The sequence below is a fragment of the Lichenostomus cassidix genome, chromosome Z (genome assembly GCF_008360975.1).
Source record: "Lichenostomus cassidix isolate B80296 chromosome Z, HeHo_3.0, whole genome shotgun sequence".
In the NCBI taxonomy this organism is placed as follows: Eukaryota; Metazoa; Chordata; class Aves; order Passeriformes; family Meliphagidae; genus Lichenostomus; species Lichenostomus cassidix.
This window is the reverse complement of record NC_139511.1, coordinates 25,744,067-25,767,977: the sequence shown is the minus strand read 5'-3', so window position 1 is coordinate 25,767,977 and position 23,911 is coordinate 25,744,067. Positions and strand designations below refer to the sequence as shown.

The 23,911-nt window shown below is 39.8% G+C and overlaps 1 protein-coding gene across 6 annotated transcripts in view; it reads left to right on the top strand.

Annotated features, from left to right (window-relative positions):
- Nucleotides 1-23,911, top strand: part of MOB3B (MOB kinase activator 3B) — a 79,109-nt gene that overhangs the window by 18,740 nt on the left and 36,458 nt on the right. For 2 of the 6 annotated variants that reach the window (XM_085041753.1, XM_085041752.1), the window contains exons 2-3: nucleotides 9,239-9,328; nucleotides 20,367-20,975. In XM_085041753.1, coding sequence (XP_084897879.1) covers nucleotides 20,558-20,975 — 418 coding nt within the window. In that variant the 5' untranslated portion in view covers nucleotides 9,239-9,328; nucleotides 20,367-20,557. Of the gene's footprint in view, nucleotides 1-4,032; nucleotides 4,493-9,238; nucleotides 9,329-17,110; nucleotides 17,288-20,366; nucleotides 20,976-23,911 lie in introns of those variants that run through there. The other 4 variants (XM_085041750.1, XM_085041754.1, XM_085041751.1 and 1 more) reach the window with 3 other exon arrangements.

Sequence of the window (23,911 nt, the reverse complement as noted above, 5' to 3'; positions counted from 1 at the left end):
GTACCTTTCATAATCTGATTTTTTAAAATTGTACTGATAAAGCTACAAAACAGAATTTAATTACAGTAATGAATTTTATAGAATTATAAAGAAGGAAAATTTCTCTTAGATTGTACATCTCATTATGCTTGCAAGCGTAATTTCTTACTTTCTGGATTTTTCTAGTGCTTTGTGATAGCAGTATACTGGTTTCTGCAGTGTCATGAAGTGTGGTGGATTGCAGGGGCAGTGTGCTTCCATTGGGCACGCAGGGAACGAGAGAATCAGGAAGTGTAACATATAGTATGGGAGATATTGTGGGCACTCCACTGTAATCCCTGAACAAAATCTTGATTTCACACTATCTTTAAGAGATACTATCTTGCAGTGAAAATACTTAGGCTGAAAAGCCTTCTGCTGAAGCATCTTGTCTCTGGGAATGGAGGAAAAGAATAGGATGAGCTGCTAAAAAATAGAATCATAGAGTATCCTCAGTTGGAAGGGACCTGTGAGGGTTGTGAATGTTCAGCTCCTGGCTGATATCTGTAGTGCACAGCACAGGGGGTACATGGTTTAACTCCCTTAGTGTTCTTCTTCAGTGGTTTTTCTTGCAAAATCCTTTGCAAGTAAACAGATTTTGCACTCCTTCCTGACTACATATCTGCACAGCTTTTCTCTCTTTAATTTGCAGAACTGCAAATTATTAATAATCAGTCTCTTAGCAGTACAGCTGGAGCAGAGCTGGGAGTTGCTTGTGTAACCAGCTGTCTCACTCAACCAGGTAAGTTTTCTGCAGTCTCCAGAATCTCTAGAATTATCAAGGCTTTTGCATTGAGACAGACTGCAGAACCCACATGGCATGAGGAATCAGAGTCTGCTGTGATAACATCAGTAATCGCAACCTTCCAGGTACTATATTCTGCATCATACAGTAAGCTAACATGTTAACAAAACAGAACTTAGCAAATAAATAAAGGCCTGAGAGAGAGCTGTGCATGACCAAAACAGCTTCTGTTTTCCTAAATCTGTCCTACCGTTATTCTTATCTAGGAACTAGTTCAGATTAAGGGATGGTATCCTTGGCTATGGGTGGGTTGACCCTGGCTAGATGCCAGGAATCCACCAAAGTTTCTCTATCACTCCCCTCCACAAAACGAACAGAGGATAGAAAATTCAACGGAAGGTTCATGAGTTCAGATAAGGATTGGGAGAGAGATCACTCACCATCAGGAACAAAACAGGCTCAGCTTAGAGATATGAAGTGAATTTATTGCGCTAACAAAATCAGAGCAGATAATGAGAAGTAAAATAAGCCCTTAAAAACACCTTCCCCTCACCCCTCCCTCCTTCCAGCTCTACCTCCTACCCCAGTGGTGCAAGGAGACAGGGAATGGGGGTTATGGTCAGTTCATCACCCGAGGCTTCTCCCTCTGCTTGGGGAGAGGAGTCATTCCCCTGCTGCACCGTGGGGTTCCTCCCACAGGAAACTGCTCTCCATGAACTCCTCTGACATGGCTCCATCTCACAAGCAGCAGCTCTCTATGAACTGCTGCAGGCTGAGTCCATCCCAGGGGCACCAGTGCCCCTCAGACTGCTGCAGTGTGGTCACTCTTCCATGGAATGCAGTCCTTCAAGGACAGGCTGCTCCAGCATGGGAGCAGAGCCCTTCTCTCCATGGACCTCCCATGGGGTTACAGCCTCCTCTCAGGCCTCCACCTGCGCCAGTGTGGGGCTCCTCCATGGGGTGCAGGTGGATCTCTGCATCCCCATGGACCTCCATGGGCTGCAGGGGCACAGCTGCTTCTCCATGGTCTCCACCATGGGCTGCAGGGGAATCTCAGCTCCAGTGCCTGGAGCATCTTCTCCTCATCCTTCTGCACTGACCTTGGTGTCTTCAGAGTTGTTTGTCTCACATATTCTCACTCCACTTTTTTCTGATTGCAAATAAAACTGTGCAAACCCTTTTTGTTTTTCTTTCTTCTTAAATCTGTTCTCACAGAGGCATTACTGCCATTTCTAATTCACCCAGCCTTGGCCAGTAGCACATCCATCTTCGAAGCCACCAGGAACTGGCTCTGCCAAACATGGAAGAAACTCCCAGCAGCTTCTCACAGAAGCCCCGCCCTGTAGCACCCCCACCCCACTTCCAAAACCAGGCCATACAAATCCAATACAAATGGTCATAATCAACATCTTCTAAGAGAAAGCAAGGTGGATATACGAATTTAATTTACACTACAGTAGAAAGTTTCACATGATAATATGGAGTAAATAAGATTTATTATCTAAAGGATTTAGCCTTGGGGGACTGAATTCAACTGAGAGCCTTTTAATATAACACCTTGTGCCTCATGGCAACCTATTCAATACAATGAAAATAAAACACGGTGACTGATAGGAGTCTGTGTTTGCAAGGGCCACACAGTAGAGGCCACACGCGAGTAGAGGCCACATATCAAAGTGTCAATTGCCCTGGTTCTAACTGTAAACCCTGTGTATCTTACCACTATCCAGAGCCTCATCCAAGAAGAAGTAAATACTCCAGTTTATGTACTTTGCTGTGAAAATAACCCACATGGCTTACATGAAAGCTTTAGCTTTTGCCATGTTCTAGTCATGGCAGTGGCAGCTGCACTTGGTCCTGCTGGACTACTTCATTTATCTGTGCCAGAGCCACCAGTGTTGTGCATTATTGGAGCACTGATTAGCCTGAGCATACTGCTGGACCAGTGTGCTCCAAAGGACCAGAAGGCATCCCTAGTTTTCATTCTTTGAGGAGCATAATGTAGTGACACTTTGAGGACAGGTCTGGGTTGGTAACCAGAAAGCCAATACATTTTTGTGTCCTTGAGGTGCAGTGATGAAGCATCAGTGCTGGCTAGGTCACTTGGCTTAAGTGATCAGGTTGTGCACCATATGGAATTGTCCACCTGGCTGGTAATGCTGCCCCTGTAAATCATACAGTCAAAATTTTTTTAGTCCTATGCCCTTTCAGAATGTAGTCCATTTTAGACCATGTCAGTCCAGAGGCATAGTTGTCTTACCTTCTGTTCTTTATGAATGGTTTCCTAGTGAATTAAGCTACTGATAGATAATTTACTTTCTCAGGTTGCTTGTTAAGAACTTTGAACATGCATTTATTTGTTGTAATATGTGTGATTGTTTATTATGCCATGCAATTTGACATCTAGTCCAGAAAAGTGGAGTTGCTGAGTTATTCTTTGTAATCATGATGTTTCTAAGGCAGGGCGATTAGCTGTAATACAGACTTGTGGTCTGCATTGCAGCAAATTAAGCTGATAGATACTATGTTGTTATATTGTTCATATTGCCCAGTCATTTGTAAATTGTGGGATTTAATTATGTCCTAATGATTGTTTTTCTATAGCTACAGTACTACTGTCAGGCATTTGTGTTACATTCAGCGCAAACTGTACTGTTTTTCATGATCAAAGCTAATTTTGTCTTTAGACAGGTCAGACTTGTTTTATTAGTTAAACTAAAGGAAGGGATGTGCAAAGGTCCAGTATATTTCATCTGACGAGAAAGATGTTTTTTAAACATCTCAGATTTGAATTCCAAGATTTGTTTCAAAAGCACTTCATGGGGAGTACACAAAAAATCAGATCTACTAAAATACATTTTTGCCACACTTTTTCATATTATGGTCATTTATGCACAAAGTTTATTCCTGAAGATCTTTCTGTGTACATGCTAGTGTTTCAACTCAAAGTAGACATAAGGATAATAGTAGGGGTTGTTTTAGTTTTCCAGGGTGCTGGGGCCTGGATCAGTAAGCTGATTCCTTGTATTCCACAAATGTCCTCTTTCCTCAGTCCATTTCATTATAACTTCACAGAAAAAAAGAAGTGCAGCTGAACCAATTTACTTGTTTGGCTTGCTGCCTGCAGTATGGAACATGTTCCATCAAAGTCTCATCTTTTAATGCTCCTGTGAGCAGTAGTACAGTAGTGCACCATCTGCACCCTAGACTAATTCATCTGATAATGTTTTAGAGACCAAAACATTACGAAGTCTTAAATAGACAAGAAGCATAAAGCTTCACATAATGTTTCTTGCATTTTTTCAGTAAAGCTGTTCTGTAACATCTGCCTGATGCTGGAATAAACCATGCAATTAATCTAACAGTACTAATGACAAAGGGATGTGAGAGATCAGAAGCAAGCCGATAAGGTTACCCCTTACACTTTGGCAGCCATATGTTGAAATCTCTTTTGTGCAAGGCACAGTTCAGGCATGGAGTATGCAGTTTCACAGTCTAGGTACAGTATCTCTGCTGCAGAGCTGAAATACAAGTCAGTATATCCATAGACTGCTGTCAACAGATAGGTTTTATATGTCCAACCTACCACAGATGACATCTGTTCTGTTGAGCTTTGCAGGATATTGTGTCACTTGGCTTTAGGGGTGTTGGATGGATACCTGTGTTAAGGGTCGTATTCTGCCTCCATGGGAGGGTCTCCTGAAGAACTGGAGATTACATTAGTAATCTGTAAGTAAACTGGAGAGTGCAAGCTTTGAATGAAATCTGTAGAATGTGAAGGGCACCTGTTGTATCTCTGTGGGCCAGAATAGCTACATGCTACATCAACGTGACTCTAGACAGAATCTGCTTTGCTAAATTACATTGGAATGATACAGTTTTCGTGGCACCTACACAATTTCAGAAGCACCCTTACTTTAACCTTTTATTGTATTCTCAAGACTTATCAGTATGTTTATAATGCAGTACATCTCAGTTAACCCATTAAATGGATCTGGATGGACCTTTGAAAGTTATTTTTGTTGAAGTATAGACATGACCATTTTTCTGCTGTGAGGTTAATTTGTCTGCTTCTGTTCAATACAGTGATTGAAATATAGTTGAATCTGAATGTGTGCTTGCATTGCAAGTTAAGTCTTTATTTTCCCATACTTAGGACATTTGGACATTTTGTCTGTTGTTTTGATTACTTCTTTATTCTTTCAGTAAGTAGTGGAAAATACAGTGCCAGTGTCCATATTTCTTTTGCAGTAAAGAAGCTGGAGCTGAAAGAAACAGAAGAATGATGACACTTAGCAGAATTTGGAAAATCCTGACTTTCTGACACTAGTATATTATCCATTATAATTATAACTGGTGTTATTCAGTGTTTGGAGTTTCTCCTGTATTTTATTGTGTTCCTTTATAGTAACCATGTTCTTTAAATTCACATATCACCTATACCACACTTTTCATGTCATTTTAATCAGGTTATTAAAGAATGAATAACAGAATGAGTAGTGCTTTTTATCTTGAATTCTCATGTGTGCCACATCAGTATGGCTCTGACCTAAATGAAGCTAATGTCCTTTTATTTTAGAGCAATTAGGTGAAGAATTGCATGATAGGTTCTAGTCTTACAGGCTGTCCGACTTTGTAGTATGTTGTCCTGTTGTTAAAACAGGAAGTCCACAAGAATAATCCTCTAATTGCATGTACTCCCACACACATGCAATAATTTAATAATTGAACCTGACTGAACATGATTATATGAAGGGCAGCAAATGTTGGTGGTTTACACTATCTTTGTATATTTGCCTGATTGTTTTCCATGGTTGAACCTAGGCTTGGAAATTCAATAGAGACAAAATGGGGTGTGGCCAGCAGCATTTGATTTAGTGCCTGTCTGTCATCCTTCTGAATTGCTGTTCAGCTGACACTTAAACCAAAGCCTCATGTAGTTCCTGGATAAGTGAAGAAGAGGAGAAAGAAAAAGTGTGAGGTGATGAAGAGGGTGTTTTGAAGTGAAGAAAGGAATAGAAGGTATAGAAATTCCTCTCAGAAAAAGAACAATGAGGAAAGCATTTCAGAATTTGGTCTGATCTTACAGCATCAGTGAGATGTGTATTTTCTGCACATGAAGCAGTGTGGGAGAAGGCATCTATTAGTTACCATCCAATTGCCTGTAATCATGACAACTGCAGATATACCTTCTGTGTTTTGCACCTTGGTACTCATTTATTATTGGTGGCTCCTAAAGAAATACCTAAAGTTGAAGTTTCCAGTCTTGCTGATGCCAGAGTGGTGGTTTCAAGAAAGTGACTCCCTCAGAAAACTGCTTGCTTAGATTCTTGTTTCTATGGCTTGCCATCATGGATTGTTACTCATTTTTCTAAAGAAAATTTGGACTTCAGTCCCTGCTGTGCTACAATGGGGATTCAGTCTTCTCAGTTAGTCACCCTGGTGGCATTCTTTTCAGAGAGCAGGTGTATTATTATTTGAGAGTACTCTTGGGATCTATGGTGATTGCTGCCTCAAAAATTCTGATGGCATCTGCCTCTCTAATGGCAGATATTGTGTGTGATACAGCTGGGTATACTCAAATAATTTGGGACTGGATCAAAACCATAAATGTATGGAATGCATGAGTGGCAAAAGATGTAATTGAAATGAGATAGCCAAAGAATAGTAAGGTAGCAATGCAGTTTCCTAACCATTTGTTATGTAGCAATTAGAATGATGAAATCATCCTAGAGGAAGTAGGTCTGACATTGTTTTGGGTTCATGCCAATATAGGAATAAATTACAAATACTAAAATCTGTGTGAATTTAATCAGTATCCTCAGTATTGTTAAAGATTCAACCAAATTCTAATGGATAAAATAAAATGTTAGGATAAATATAACAGAGCTATGTAACAGAAGTGCTAAATATATAGTGAAAAAAAAGATCTCAACACCATTATTTTTATGTGTTGAAGAGTGTGTGTTTCTGGCAAGAAACAGGGGAGGGAAGGAGACAGAGAACCTGGGCACGGGGACATTCAGAAATATAACAGATACTCTTGTTTCTGTTATGACGTGAGAGAGGGCATGGCATCTAGACCATGGTCTGGATGAACTGGTGAAAAGACAGTTGCTGGTCCAAGAGTTTCCCATTTGGAGAAATGCACAGAAGTGAGGAGAAGACTGTGGTAGTCTTCTACTAAGTCTTCTGAAACCTCAGGCAATAATCAAGCAATAAGTGATGTTTTGAAAGGATAGTCTTGTTGTTCTTCTACAGTTAGATATAATTAAATTGAATGTATGAATTATTATTTGTATGAGATTCTCCAAATTACTTGCAAAGATTGTATCTTGAAGCCTTCCTGGGTTTTTTTAAAGTCAGTGTTTCACCACCGGAATATTAACTCACAATAAAGTGCCAAGTATTCATATTCTCAAATTGGAGGTAATCTGTTAAAAGAGTACAATAGAGAATAAGTGCAGATTGAGTGCAGGTAGTGCAGATAGTACAGGGCTGCAGATAGTACAGTTTATGCCAATGATTTCTCCACCATTTTGGTGGCTTTTCCTTCTGATCTCACATGTTTTCTCTCTTTGGTGGTCTTCTGGCTTAAGGGCTTTTTCTGGGTTGGATTTTTTTGTTTGGTTATTTGGTGGGGTGGGGAGGGGGAGAGGGGATGCCTTGGGGTGGTGGTTTTGTTGGTTGGTTTGGTCTGGTGCTTTTCACTGGTTTTGGTGGTGGTGGATTGGGGTTTGGGTGGTTTTTTGCTATAATTACTCTGAACTAACCTCTGCTTCTGATGTCTTTAAGTGTCATGTAACTGTGCCAGTCTCACGAAATCTTGCTTTGAGGAAATAGGAATCTTACTGGTGAATTGGTTATATGCATGTGTTTGGTGATGTGCTGAATATGCTGTGAATCTTTGATTCCTGTGATTGCTGTGAATCTGTTGTTCTACTGCTGTAAACATAGTTGATTTGGATGTGTCTTTGATAAGACAGCCTGTCCTGCAATATATGTTTCCCAGTATCTACACTGTCTTAGTTAAAAAGTGCCGAGATTTTGATACTCTTTACAGTTCCCATTAAAATTCTTCTGTGAAGTTGTGGGATGAGATATGGTGGAAAGTGGCCTTAAGAAACATCACCACAGAACCCCCCTCACAACCTTTTAATTATATTAGCAAATAAAATTTATAATGGTGTTACTCTGATTGGGGCCTGAGACAAATGAAGACCTTCCTATTGAGTTACAGCATGTGCTACCCACAAATGTGCAAGTGGAAAGATGAAGCTACCAGGCTTTCCTTTTTCTTGGTCAGAAATTGTTGGGGACATGATGTGGGAAAGATGCTGCATAAATGCATTCCATAGGAGGAAGCATAGCCACCTGAAAACTCCTGCATTCAAACCATGCCACTTTTACAGTCACTTTTGGATGAAAATCCGCAATTGACTTGTTTCGAGCTAAACTGAGCAGTGCCAGGCTGTGGGGAACCACTCCAGTGCAATGCAGATGGCAGCTTCCAGAGCTTGTCAGCTGTGCTTTCCCTGTGTGCTGGCAGCTGTGACCGAACAGACGACAAAGAACACTCATTTATTTTTCTTCAGAGTAAACTGATTGCTATGATCAAGGAGGAAAGATGATCCCTTAACCCTTGTTACTGATTATGTGCATCATATACTGTAAGGATAATGAATTTTGTTCCTTTTTTTGTAGAGTTGGGTATTTATTGGCTACAGCTGTGGGCAACTTGGTTCAAAAAGCAAGATACTTAATTTGCAGTGAAGGTAGTTTTTCCTTTATTTATATCTTTTAAGAACTTGGTCCTATAGCTCTGTTCCAGTAGATTTTTTGGGTGCGTGGTTAGAAGGAGAGCTAGTACTGTGAGAGAGTTGCTCTGACCACAAAGTGTACAAAGTAATCAAATACTGTACTTCACCTATAAAGTGCTTAACCACAGGGATAAACTCATATAAAAAACTACCCACATGCTTCTTCCAGATCAGTTTGTGAGTAGTTTTGTTTGCATGTTAAGTTCCTTCCAAAGCACATCATGGGTTAAGCTGTATGCAGAAAAGGCTTTTGAAGTAGTTTAGTTCACTAGAAAGGTTAAGCAGAGTCATAAACTGGGAAGTTACTTTTCAGTGCGTAGGGGGAAGAAGGCAGTTCCACAGTTGTTCCCTGGAGCACACTGCTAGGGCATTGCTCCTCTAGTGCTGGTACCTTATGGTCTGTGCAGAGCTATGCCGTCAATAGAGTCCTGGCTAGTTACTCTTTGCTAAACTGCAATAAGGGGCAGCATGTTTTTGCTGTCATAAACTCTCCCCAGGTGAAAAATCTTATTACAGCAACAGTTGTATTGTCAGTTGGAGAGGAGGCTGGCATTCCTCAGTGGAGGTAGTTTAAAATGCTAAAGTGTTCTTTCCAATATTAATTGTTTGATATGTGATGTCTCTGACTTCCTTTACTTGCTTTCATAATTCACAGATAGCAAGGAAAACAGGTTTTTTCATCCAAATGAGTCCTTCAAGACTGCTGATTTAGAGCTCTGGAGTGTGGATGGTTATTACACCCCAGGTATTCTGTTTCTATCTAGCAGATCCTCTTTTTTTCCCCCCTGTGCATGGTAGTGTCCAGTCGATTGACAGGGGCACTTTAAAGAACACAGACACCAGTGGAAAGAATGGTCTTATTTTACTATGAATATTAAGGCAACACAAAAGTCAAATGATACATCCAGTAAAACTATGCATGTGGCTTTAGCAGCAAGCAAAAATAAGCAAGGTAATACACCTAATCATTTCTATACAAGAGAAAGGATAGTGATTGAGAAAGGTACATCACCAATTGCCTGAATACTTCACCATCATCCAGACTCCGCAGTTGCTGGGGAGACCCATTTTGCAGCAGGGACGTGGAGAATCCTCTCCAGCAATTGGGAAAATCCTGTGCAGTGCACACACCCATAGCTGGGGTCTCCAAATTCACCCCAAAAGTGGGTTCTGCTTTTATTGGTTCAAATCAGCAAGTCGAAGCGGCTTGGTTATGTTTAGCACAGAAACATCTGGATTTGGTGGCACAGTTCCTGACCAGCCAGGGCCAGGGCTTGGCCAGAGCCCAGGCCTTGACTGCAAGGGTTTGCCCCTAAAATACCTACAAACAAGCCTGTATTCATGTCAGATGTGAAAGTTTCTTAAAGTGTTACATTTCTTGCAGATAACTACACAAGGTTATAAGGAGCTGTAAGTGTCTTTGTCATCTATTTTTATCTAAATAATACTGATGGTGTTAGTCACATAGTGCCCAGGATCCATCTTGTAAGTCAGCTCTGGCTGAGGTCTGCTGCCTCAGCACATCAGGTAGTAGGTGTTTTTGGCCAAATGATAAGTTTGAACATGCTGAAGTTACATTGTGGTGATTAGAATTACTGTCCAGCGAAAAATCTCTTTAGCCATCAAGTCAGTTTTGTCCTGCATGTTAAGATCAATGTAGAAATCAACACTATAGATGATTTATTTCTTTGAATTTTGAAAGCATAGATGCTGCAACTAGACATTTATGACCTTACCACTGCTTGCAAAGGATATGCCATGTGACTGCATGCTTCTGAAGCAGCATTAGCATCACTTGGCAAGTTGCAGGCTACAGCTACCCCATTCCCTTGACCTATAAAATTGTGAAATGACAAATCTGTGAAATCTTTTGCATTCTTCAAAAGACATCTGTACAAATACCTTAACTTTGTTTCCTTGGTATTAGTTCGAAAATGTCCGTCCTGTGGTGTAACAGGCACAGCATCGCCAACTCAGGCAAGAGATGGGATTGTCCTGCTCTTCTCTGTGCTGGTGCAGCCTCACCTGGAGTGCTGCAGGCAGTTTTGAGTGCCACAATGTAAGAAAGATATTAAACTGTTAAATAGAGAATGTCCAAATGAGGATGGTGGAGGGGCTTGAGGTGAAGCTGAATGAGGAATGCCTGACGTCACTTGGTCTGTTCAGCCTGCAGCAGACTGAAGTGAGACCTCATTGCAGTTACAACTTCCTTGTGGGGGAAGAGGAGGGGCAGACACCGATCTCTTCACTCGCATGACCAGTGACAGGACCTGAGGGAATGGCCTGAAGCTGTGTCAGGGGAGGTTGGATATCAGGAAAAGGCTCTTCATCCAGAGGGTGACTGGTCGCTGGAACAGGCTCCCCAGAGAAGTGATCACACCACCAAGCCTGACTGAGCTCAAGAAGTGTTTTGACAATACTCTATGGGTCATACTGTGACTCTTGGGGATGTCCTTTGCAGGGCCAGGAGTTGTACTCAATGATCCTTGTGGATCCAGTCCAACTCAGATGATTCTGTGATAATCAACTGTAGTTGCTTCCACTCTTTGTATTGCTGTATTGAGTGCTTTGATCCAAACCATGGAAAGATTTCTTCTTTTATTTCCTACACTTAGCTTTTCTGATAACAATGTAGAGCTGTTTTTTTAAAGTTAATGGATTGGGTCCTACAGCTGCTGGAGGTCCGTTTCAGGATAAGGTTTCAGATTTATGGTATAAATAATATAATATATTAACAATAATATATAATAATATTAACAATTAAATTATCGCTTTTGAGTTATTTGCAGTCAATTTGAGGGGCTACACTTACTCCAACATGATTTTAGGTAAGTTTTGCTTCTTAGCAACATTAAGGGTAGTTTTTTTGTAACTGAAAATCATGTTCATGTTCAGATTTATCAATGTTTGTTAGAAAGGGTGCAGTGAGTGCACCAGCTAAGGATGTCATGGCCTCCTTGCATATCTTTGCTTTGGAAAATACCTCTGCTATCATGAGAGGCACTGTGTCACCAGCTGTGTATCTCTGCTGTCTGTCCGGCCACATTAATCTGACCTTCGGTAGGAGAAGCCAGACTAAGGCTAATGGGTTTGAATGGGTGTTAGCTGAACTTTTTACATCTTGTTTTCAGTGTGTGTGCTTGCAGAAAGGCCTGTTTTCACCATGGAGTGTTAGCTATTTGTCTCTGTCAGCACAGTGTTTGTAACTTGACTCTACCATTGTATCCCTGTTTTTCTCCATGCTTGCCTTGGACAAGAAAATGAGTGGTTTTATTTGAAATGTCACTGAGATGGAACATATGATTTAGACTTTTTTCTTAAAGCAGAACACATACATGGTTTCCTAAAGCTAACATTTAGACCAAAAATAAAGCTGGCCAGTGAATGCAAAGTTGGGCACCTGAGGTTCTAGGGCATAGACTGCCGGCTTCTAGCAGATAGTTCATTTTATTACCTTGTACAGAAAGGCCGTGATGTGAGGTCTCAGACCACACTTTTGTGCATGCACATTTTTCTTCTCTCTATCGTTCATGTGAACTGACTGGCATTTTTTTCAACAGAACTGAGTGGACTTGATTTTGGGCTTTCATATGGGAATTGCACGGATGATCTGATAGTGTTGGAGAGGGCAGGAAAAAATATTTTAGCTCTCTCAATGTCTACTCAGTAGTACCAGTGCTTTTAAAAACCAGAATGCAGATTTAGGATTTAAGCTGAAGAGAACAAAGAGATTTTTGAAGTTCAACCATAGTTTAAGAAGGACAGCTTACTGTTTTGTAAAGGAGAGTGTTCAGAGTTTAACAGTAACATTTTAGCTCTGTTCTCTGAATTCATTATCACAGCTCCCACTGAATGCAGCTTAGTCAACATTTCATCTTCAGGAATGGCTTGGAATCAGAAATTTAACAAGCTGGAGGAAACAAACCTATTTATCATAGAGAATCAAAATGTAATCTAATTTGTATGTCCTCTTCTTCTTCAAGGCCTTTAAAATTCTCTTACTCCTTTCAGCTGATCTTTGTGTATGATTTTTAAAGGAATGAATAATAACTGTTGTCTGTTGCAGCAAATGCTGCAATATGCATACTACAAAAGCTTAGCAACCATCCACTGTTGTGGTGAGGTCGCCATCCACAAAAACAGAGAGATTTTGGCAGAAGCAGGGTGAGTGAGCTGGTTCTACTGGTGCTCATACCGCGGTTAGTAAACTTACCTGCCCAGTCCACCAGTGTGGTCAGCTGTGTAAGAGCAGTGTTTGAAACAGTAGCTGGTGAAACAAGCCACATGCAGCCGTAAAGGCTTTGCTTTATTGGTGGTGGAAGGACATAACAGGTAACATGGGCTTGGTGATGGAAAACAGAGGCTGTTTGTGTACTTAAAGAATGTGGTTTAGTGAGACAGGATAAGTGGCACACGATTCACTGTGCTTGCACACGTGCTACCAACAGCTCAGACCAGTAAAAGCCTGTGAACCAGTGAGAGAACTGGAAAAACCTGAGTATGTGATGAAAAAAACAGCATTTAAAGGGACTGTCAGAACTGCATGCTTCAGTGTGACCTGTCACTCTGTCAGACTTCAGCCTCGGTAGCTGCCTGAGCTAAAGGGAGTTCCCAATATGCTTTAAAGGTTTGGGAGGTTTGAAATTATCGTGGCAAGCACTGTGATTCACTTAAGTAGCCATGGCTAAATAACCACTCCCATGTGGTCTGTCTCATCCTCTGCCTTCCACACTCCTTCCCTTACTTGGTCCTTTTCCCTGCTTTGTGTGGCCAAACAGGGGTTCAGAGAAGTTGATTTGGATGAAAGGTTGGCGGTTTGTTTAATTATTGCAGTTTACATGTGAGTCTTATGCAGCTCCCTGCAAAGGGATGTATAAATGCCTGGGCCAGGTATCATAGGGGAGATGACAAGAAGGTAGGAACATGTAAGGAGAGGAGAGGAAGCAGGACTGAGTTTTCAGAAAAATAGCGTAGCCTGACACATTCCTGCATGACTGTCAGTCTGTAATGGGTCAAGACCTTACATTCCTGGGTAACAGAGGAATAGAAGCTGAACTTCAGTGTAATCAAAATCATGTATTTTTTGTAGTTTCTTTATTGTAGTTCTGAGAGATATTTACTTCAGTTCACCTCAAACTGTATGTACAGGAATTCCACATTCCTAACTAGAATGCCATGGATGCTGTAACCAATATAAACTTACAGTGAAGAAGTGTCAGGGTACTTTCAGTATCTTCTTCGTGATCAGTGTTCTTTTACAGAACTTCAGGTGCGGTATAATTGATTTAAGACTTGTAAAAGGCATTAGAATGATACTTGTTGAAAGGCCAGTCTTCTGTTAAAACATAAACATTTATCCCCGTAAAGGAAAAACATGCTTTATTTTCATTAATAAACAGCATTTTTCATCTAAGATTTGAGCACTCATACCTGATTCTGCTTCTGTCAAATAGGTGATGAACTTCATCATAGAAATTATTGCTGTTTTAAATTATTACTTCTAATTGTTTTGTACAACTGGTCTTAAAAGGAAAAGAGGGGCTTCTCCATCTGCATAGAATGGAACTTTGTTCAAAGAACTGGAATTAAATATTTGTAAATAAAGTATTGGGATATTTAAATGCAGCAGTTCTACCTAACATCACCTCACATACTCAGGGAAAATATAATGCAATATTTAAGGGTATTTGTCTAAAAAGGACTACAAAGTTCTTGTATTATCCCTTGATGTAAGCCCAAGCCATTCCTACTCAGTCATGGCAGAGAGATTGACTATATCCTGTAGCCAATTATTATTTTTCAATTTTATCCCTATGGAAACCTCAGTATTTTTGCAGAATCATAAATCAGCACTTATTTCAGATTGATCCAGTTTAGTAACTGATTGTCTTTTCTTACATAGCTGCATTCATTTTTAAAGCACACAGTTTTACAGACAGTGATCCATTGTATCTTGCTTTCCCTTTCCAGTCTTTTTCCTTAGAAAAGTATCAAAGGTTACTTATATTTACTCCATTGAGCCTTAACACTTTGATTATGAGAATGTGCTGATTTCTGTGATTGTTTGCAATTGTGGGTTTTTGTTTAGTCTTACAAAATCACTTGCTCTCTTTTTTTTTTTCCATTCACAGACAAAACAAAGGCTGCTTATTGCATGTCGAATGGATATTGTTCTCTGTCAGAAGTGTTTCTGACTGTGGAAAGGCTTCTTTCTTAATCCACACTTTGCACCTGAGTATCTTGAGTCTGCAGTGTTGTTATTGTGGTTACTAGCATCAAGTAATCCCAGCAGCTTTAGAGTAAAGGAAATTGCCACTCAACCAGTGTCATTCCTGAAAGAATGAGGAACCAAGACTTAGATTTTGGAAAGACAAATGTAAAAATGTAGAAGTCACCTGATGTAGAGTTGGTTTTCGTATTGTGTATTGCTGGATAGACAGCTTGCTGTGTGTTTTTTGCCAGAGAAGTCATGTTTCCTCACCGTCTGAATTAATAAAGCAGGATTTATAGCAGCTACCTTCCCAGCAGACTTCCTAAAGCTTGTGTAGTTTTCCCTGGAATGCCATGATGACAGGTACGTATCTATAAAGAGTGTGTTATTTTACATTTTTTTTACCTGTATTTTAATAGAAAATACATGAGGAAATTATATAATATGCTTTTAACTCAGCAGTCACTCAGATAGGATGCTGGTTACGGTGTGTGGTTTGTTGTGGGTGTTTTTTTAGTGGTATCTGCATGGGTAGAACTAGTTTATTATTTCCAGATGTTGGTATACCTGATAGTATGCCGAGTTGCTGTCTTGGTCTCTGCATAAGGCTGGTGGACAGCGTTGGTCACTGTGGTGCTGATGCCATGGATGAAGCTTATGAGGTCTGGTTGTCCTGAGATCATCTTTAAATCTGTGGCATTCTCAGGCTTGGCGCTGCCAGCAAGGGAATTCACCCAGCCACATTATACATGCAGTGGAATAGTCCATCAGGAAGAGCTGTTGGTGACTGTCAGAGAAATACTTTGCTCTGAGAAAAAGGAATGGAAACTGAATAATTGGGAGGAGTTGCCTGTCTGAGCTGCCCATACCAGGACTGTCATATATTAGGCACTTAGTTCAGAGGGACGTGCAGGACACTGTCCTAGTATACCATTAAGCCAAACACCATGAGTGACAAAGTCGTTCTTTATGCCTTGTTTGTCCTGCTAGTTGATGGGGGCAATTTAAAGAACACAGACACCAATTGAAAGAATGGTCTTATTTTACTATGAATATTAAGGCAACACAAAAGTCAAATGATACATCCAGTAAAACTATGCATGTGGCTTTAGCAGCAAGCAAAAATAAGCAAGGTAATACACCTAATCATTACTATACAAGAGAAAGGATAGTGATTGAGAAAGGTACATCACCAATTGCCTGAATACTTTACCATCATCCAGAGTCCACAGTTGCTGGGGAAACCCATTTTGCAGCAGGGACGTGGAGAATCCTCTCCAGCAATTGGGAAAATCCTGTGCAGTGCACACACCCATAGCTGGGGTCTCCAAATTCACCCCAAAAGTGGGTTCTGCTTTTGTTGGCTCAAATCAGCAAGTCGAAGCGACTTGGTTATGTTTAGCACAGAAACATCTGGATTTGGTGGCACAGTTCCTGACCAGCCAGGGCCAGGGCTTGGCCAGAGCCCAGGCCTTGACTGCAAGGGTTTGCCCCTAAAGTACCCTAAAAACAAGCCTCTATTCAAGTCAGTTGAGGAAGTTTCTTAAAGTGATACAGTTCCTGCAGATAACTACACAAGGTTATAAGGAGCTGTAAGTGTCTTTGTCATCTATTTTTATGTAAATAATACTGATGGTGTTAGTCACATAGTGCCCAGGATCCATCTTGTAAGTAAGCTCTGGCTGAGGTCTGCTGCTCAGGCCTCAGCATATCATCATTGCGTAGTTAGAACCTGTCATAAAAGACTAGAAGCTAGTTTCTATCACTTTTGACACCACCATAAGCCAGGAACAGTTCTGCTAGCATTATTATGATATAACAATAAACTGCAAAGTATCTCTTATCAAGAGACAGATTTAGTTTTATGTGGAACATGGGTGGGTGTTACTGTACCACAGGTTTTAAGGGGCTGTGATTCAGTCTGACCACGACATTGTTCACAGTGTTTCAGCTCTGAAGCATTCTCCCAAGACCAGTTGAGATAATGAAACTAGAAGCATTTTTAACTCCTGTTAGGTGAAAACCATCGTAGAAGTGAATGTGGTGAATGGCAATCCAAGTTACACTCTCAGTGCTTTAAAAATAATGAGATTTTTCTCATCACTTCTTGTTGATGCTATCTGATGACTTTTCATTTTGTTGCTGTTATGCAACTTTGAAGCAATAGCTTTGATTTGTGAGTTCCCCTCTACAAAGTTTTAATTGACAGCATGTAATTTGGGATGAAATGACAAACCTCTTGTCATGATTGTTGATTCAAACATAGTACAGGAAGTGTTGGAAATCTAAAGGCAATTGAGTTCCTGCAATAGATTAGTGATTCAGTCCTAAGCAAAGGAGTGGCCATCCTACCATTAACTCCTGCCACTTTATTGCTTAAGCAGAAAAGATGCTCTTAGAGCCCACAGATTTTGGATAGAGCTTTCCAAATAGCACCAGCCTCTGAAGGATCCAAACCTGAAATGTCTGTATTTAATCTCTGCTGAAAATAAGGTGAGTCTGTACCTTTGTCTCGTGTGAGTAAAAGGAAAGCTTCTTTATTCCAAGGAAGTAGCGGTGATGTTGTTTGTAAATGTTCAGAAAAGCCTAAATTCTTATTTCTTTGTTCATTTCTATTAGCTGTTGAGTAAAAACAATGGTTAATTAGACAGCAAATACCATCAAGAACCAGGATGTAAAAAAATTATTTCATGGGGTTGCTTCACTGCAGTATTTTTGTGAAACTCGGGTCTTCCACTTTTCTGTTTTGCATTCTTGCATGTGATAGTGCATGACAAAGCAGGTCTGCTCATCCCCTGGCATTCCACACCCTTCAGTCACATTTTCAGACAGAGAAACAGGAAAAAAATAAGCTCTTAGCAGAGCTGTATCTCTTAAGATAAGAAGTTAAACAGTGAAATTTGCTTCTACAGACAGCTTTGTATTTTTATATTGTGTAAAGTTACAGAAAGATGAAAAAGGAAGCTTTTATTTAGGAATTTATTTAGGACTTATTTTATATTTTATTTAGCTTTTATTGCAAGATATCGAACAGCAGATTCTCCAGACAGGAGATGTATGGGAAAGTCTTGCTTGCTGTGTTTCTGCCCTAGTGAGTTAAAGAACAGTTTCATCTGGTTACACAGTAATCTTTTGGATGAGTCTTTGAGGCAAACTTCACCAGGATGTATGTGTGCTTCCACAGACACCTTCAACATTGACATAAGACTTGAGATAATGCATTGTTTGCTGAATGTTTTGGTTGAGTTTTCTCTGCATTTATTGATTTTATGCAGACTTCCTGAATGTGGGGAGAGGAGTGGGAAACAGTGTTTAATATTATTATGCTTGCGTATTCAGTGGAAAATAGCTTACAAAATACAGTGTGTTCTGTTTTCCTTGAAGGAGATTTAATTGCAGTGACTGCTATGCTTCAAAATGTCTCTTTTGAAGATGAGTTTTATTTGGTGCAACAACAAGCTTGTTGTTTTAAATAAAACTCCTTACATGTTTTGGTGACTATATGCAGGTGATGAAGTGAGTCAAAGTAACCACATAAGAGCACCAGGTGTATTACAGTGTGCAAAAAAGTAGTTACCTGAGCTGTAAAATTCTGGAGTTAACCTGCTTGTTATTGCAAACTGGGACATTGGCTCCATGCCATCTCCAAGTGTGTCAGTCACAGGCTCAGTCTATGCAGCAAGTACTCACGTGTATTTTGAAAGGCTTTTAAATAAACAGCCAGCTGCCACGCAGCATCTGAGAGGTGGAGGTTATGGGTCTTAGTAGAAAACAACAAGCTGTAGGGCAAAGCTGACTATTTAAAAGTACCTTCCTTTCCTACCAATAACACTTAACTGTTACAAGGCTACTTTTGTTCAAAGTCTTCTTTCCCTGACCTTTGTCAGGTTTCAGAATCTCTGGATTGGAATATTCATGATCTTGGTCTTTTAATATTACTCAAAGGGCATGCCACATATGACAATAATCTCCCTGGAGTTCATTCCCAAACTTCTTGGATTTTGCAGATATGGAAAAAATGACTGTTTATAAGGTCATGATTGGAATATCCCTCCATCATGCCATCAGGAAAAGTTAAAACAAACACTTCTCTGCTGATTCTGTGTAGCTGCTGCTTGCTAACAAATTAGCTTGCATGCTAATCTTTCACATATTTGGGAGAGGATTTTTTACGGCACTTACATTCTGTTGTGTGGACAGAGGGGCTAGCACACCAGATTTATCTTTGCTAAGGTAATGTTGCTTTCTTGTGGTTATTAAGAAAAAAGCAGCACCCTTTTCTCTTCCTTTTTGCCCCTCAGCAAGGCCTTAGGCAACTGTCTTCAGAAGAATTTAGTGCTAGACACATACCGACACATAGTAGAATTTTCAAGGACATGATTTCTATTAAGGGAAACAGTGGAACATGGATAATCCCATAAGAATTGGCCGTTGATAGGGGAGGATTTTTGTATTGCTGTGCAAGTTTAACACATATTGTGTTATTAAGTATTGCACAGAATGAAATGTTTATTCTCTATCATTATTCGTAAAATCTTCAGTACTAAAAGAAAAGTCTAATTGAAATAGCATCTATCTATCCTATCACTCGTAATGATCTACACTGAGTGATGATATACTCTTTTTGATGAATATACAAGAGCAAGGAAAGCTGTACTGCAGTAATTTATTTGTTCAGTCAGGCTCACTGTTAAAACCATTCCATTGCCAGAGCAGGTTAGATGGAACAACGCAAAGTCTATGCTCTTCCTTTTGTAAGAGCAATACAAAGTATTCCTCACTAAAGAAGGTGAATAGAGCTATAAAAAAGTGACGACTTCACAATTGCTTTCTAATAGTTCTACACAATCCAATTGAAAAAATTGGATTGAAAAATTGAAAAACTAAGTCCATTACTGATCTTCTGAAGATAGGTCAATAAAAGTAACAATTTCCATACAGTTCTATGGGAAACAGGAAATATTTCTGTGCAGTGCTGTAGTTATCCCTCTAACTAGGTTCTGTGAGGTTTGCAAAAGCAAACACCTCAATAATTTAAAACAGAGAACAAATACGGATCAGTTTTGCTTCCTGATTTCTTTTTCCCACAGAGACGAGCACTGGAGCTATGGCAAATGCTTAGAGGCCCTATTGGTAACTCTAGGTGCAGTTAGATAAAGCTTCTAAATTGTCACCCAGTATTTTTTCTACTAAACTTATATGCACATTTTGTATATTATGCAGTGACTGTAAAAAGGCAGCAAAGTGAAAAGGTTGGATTTAAAATTTGAAGATTATACAACATTTATTGAATCCCTTTATAACTTAAAGTTATCTTTATAACTTAAGAGCCTCTATTCGGATAGTTATTTAAAAATAACAGAGCAGTTAATTCTTTAATACTTGAAAAAATGAGGCGCTTTAAAAAAAAAATTAAATCTTCATCAGGTTAGGGGTTGGCCAGTTTTTAAGGTCAGCTTGTTAGATGTTATTTTTCGTCTTATAATTGCTGGAAAATTCTGGTGAAACTGTAACAACCTGACAGGATCAGACTTGAGTTTGCCACTGATGCATATTGTTTCTATATCCTTAGGGACATGAAGCCTTTCAGGAAGGCTTGCAAGCGGAAGAGCTAATAAATTGCTCTGAAGTTGATACAAGCTTCTCTGGGAAAAAGAGCAGGGCCTGGAGAGCCTCTGGTAGAGAGCAACTGTTTTCAGATACCTGCGTTAAATCTCAGACGTGTTTTCCTGCCAGCTGCTGCAGCGCAGAAGATTAGCAGACATGTCCATAGCACTCAAGCAAGTCTTTAATAAAGATAAGACTTTCCGCCCAAAACGCAAGTTTGAACCTGGAACCCAGAGGTTTGAACTACACAAACGGGCGCAGGCATCTCTCAACTCAGGCGTGGACTTGAAAGCAGCTGTGCAGTTGCCCAATGGAGAAGACCAAAATGACTGGGTGGCTGTTCATGTTGTTGACTTCTTCAATAGGATCAACCTCATCTATGGAACCATCTGTGAGTTCTGCACAGAGAAGACCTGCCCAGTGATGTCTGGAGGGCCTAAGTATGAGTACCGGTGGCAGGATGACTTGAAGTACAAGAAGCCCACAGCATTGCCAGCGCCCCAATATATGAATCTTCTCATGGACTGGATTGAAGTGCAAATCAACAATGAGGATATATTTCCTACAAGTGTAGGTAAGTGCAAGGAAGAAGTCCTAAAGCATAAACTGCCTTTCATTCTTGTTCCTAAGCATGTTCTCTCCCCACCTTCATTTTTAGGGACATTCAAGCTGTTGAACAGCAGGTGGGGAGGAGGAGGGATGAGAAATAGTGTTCAGCATATGAAATCTTCACTGTGGCTGCTAGGTATGGTAGAGTTTGTTAGCCTTAAACATTTGCCCCTGTTGAGCCTCTTTGGTTAAATACAGAGGGTGATCAGCATTACATTAATACCTTCTTGAAAGCTAATCAAATTTATATGGCTTTGCACTTTGCCAGGCTACTTAGACAGATGCAGAATGGATGGAAAGCAAAACTACTAGGAGTGCCCTCATAGTGTCTACATCTGTGCACAAGATAGTGGAGAGTCAGGAATACAGTGAACTTCACCCTCTCACACTCTTTTGATTTCTCATCCAAAACTTACAAGTTGTGAAGTGAATTGCTCTCCAAAGTGTTGTTTTCAGTAATATATATAACTAGTAAGCATTGCTATTATTTAAGCAGACAGCCCAGATGAGAGAGCTGTTAAGAGCTTCACAAATTCCCTTTTATAATATTCTTTCTGAAGAATGAAATGAGTAGTTGAAGTATCCTTGCTGAAACAGTTCCCTCTGGATAAGGACAACTTAGCATAAGAGTTCATTGTGTAGTGCAGACAGCATAAATCTTTAGCTGTGGCTGCATACAACAAATAAAAATGTTATACCTTACAAATGACAATGTATTTGCATGATTTTTAGGAATTTAGTTAATGGGTCCTGATTTACTTCTTTCAAATGGAAAAGCTGTGAGCTTGCTATAAGAAATGTGAGTTGTTGTATATTAGTTGGCCCAGATGAGCAACAAACAAGAAGAATGCCATATGTTCAGATTAGTTCAGCCCCATGTTTTGGACTTTATATGCATCTAGGGCCTGCAGCTAATTGATAGATGATGCATCAAAGGCTGTGTCTATCAGTGTTTCCAGATCTTTGAAATACCTTACTCTTGGCCTTGATGCCTAGTTGTCTGGACAACCTGTGGTCTGATTCTAGGTTTCTGTCCCTTTTCTGTTTTACTCTAACGGGTAGAAAGCATGCTTTAACTACATTTTTAATCTGGACTTCGGCAACACAACAAGAAGGAGGATTTCAGAGGAAGCAGTATCATATATTTTGCGTAGTGAAAAATGAGTTTGATTTCTCAAGCATTTGGTGGTTTATGTTTCCTCAGGGCAAATGATTTTTGGAGTTGAAGGTTGGTTAAAAGTGCAGAGAAATAGGTAACTTTGCTCCCACTGGTATTTCTGCAGGCTATTGCTATACCAAGTTTCTACCTTGGAGCATTCCAATGTTGTTCTGGTTTTTTTGTGGTTTGCATATGTAGAAAGTATTGCCTGTCAGCAAATATGGGGAGCAGGTAGCTCACTGGTGCACACCAACTGATAATCTCTTACACAGAAGCATTCAGCCCTACATGCTCCCCCATTATATTTGTAGTAAGACACCTCTGAAGGAACTTTCATCTTCATGGCTTACCTATTGTAAACTAAGAATGAAATCAATAAACACTCTAAATCTACAGGTTTTATCCTCCCAGTAGTTTCTGGTCTTGTCGATTAAATCAGACATGAAGAAACTGAAGAAGGGGAGGATGCATCTGGTCTCTGGAATGGGGCTGGATTCTGATAAAAGTCAAATCAGGAAAGCTCAGTATGCCTGAAGAGCTTTGTCTCACTCTGAATTGACCCAAAGGAAAGGGAAAGGTCTGTATTGGACTGTGCTGTATTCATGTTGTGGACTGAGATGACTAGACAGTCCCATAAGGAGATTTTATAGATACCATTGGAGCATTATTCCATAGAGCAGCACTTGTACCCCTATTCTTTTCTCCCCTCCTCTTCAGCCTTTGTTAGAGATACCGTACTGGCCCTCTCCATACTTTGCATGATCTTTTGGATTTACCACTTTTTGTATGACACTGATGATAAAATTGTTTGGAAGGCCTTAGATCTTTCAATTCAGAAACAGATATGTGCTGTGTTGAATTTGGTGTTCTGGATATCTCTTATGTGAAAAAGTCCTTACTTAGGCACTCAAAACAGTCAAAGTGAAGTTTGGATCTGTTCCTTAGGTAAGTTGTCATTTTAAAAAATCTTTTTGATTGATTTGCACATCAGTCCCATATTTGGATATGATACTACCTGCCAGCCTATCTGAGTGCTGCTTATAAAGCTGTTGAATGAAATGCAGTCACTGGGCATGTCTATTGTTACCTGTTTTGTATTTCACAAGTGAACAGAGAGGGAACCTTTGTTGCTGTGTTGGGTACTGTTTGTTCCTACTTGTTCTGCAGCAGCCTTTGGTTAGATGCACCATAGGCATTAATTCATAGGCACTAATTAAAATCTCTATGTTCTTTCATATAAATTAATGATAATGAATATGACAATAGTTCAGTCTTCAAAGCAGCTGAAATAAATCTTGAAAGATGATATACTCAGAAAACAAAGCAGGCTTATGTATGCCCTTACTAATAGGGCAACAGTTTTAAAGTGTTGAGTGGCTGTAACTTTTTTTGCTTTGAATCTTTTTAATCTGCAGATAATAGTTCTGAAAAAAAAATATATATCCAGTTGATGATATTTGGGCTGACTTTTCCATTAACAAATAAGTTTGCTGAAGAGATCCAGAGTGAGATTTATAAGAGCTATTCACAGAAACCCTGAACTCACTTTTCTCAGCTTAATCCTATTTAACATTTCTTCTTTCAATTGGCATGTCTCATGCAAACTGTCTAAGAAAATATTTCAAGTACTGTGATTCAATGCAGCTTTCACTGAGGACCTAGTTTCAAACAAAATAGTTTCAGAGTACAGATAGCCAGATTTGGTGGGATCTTTCATTTGTGGTGGTGGTGTTCCTCTGTGG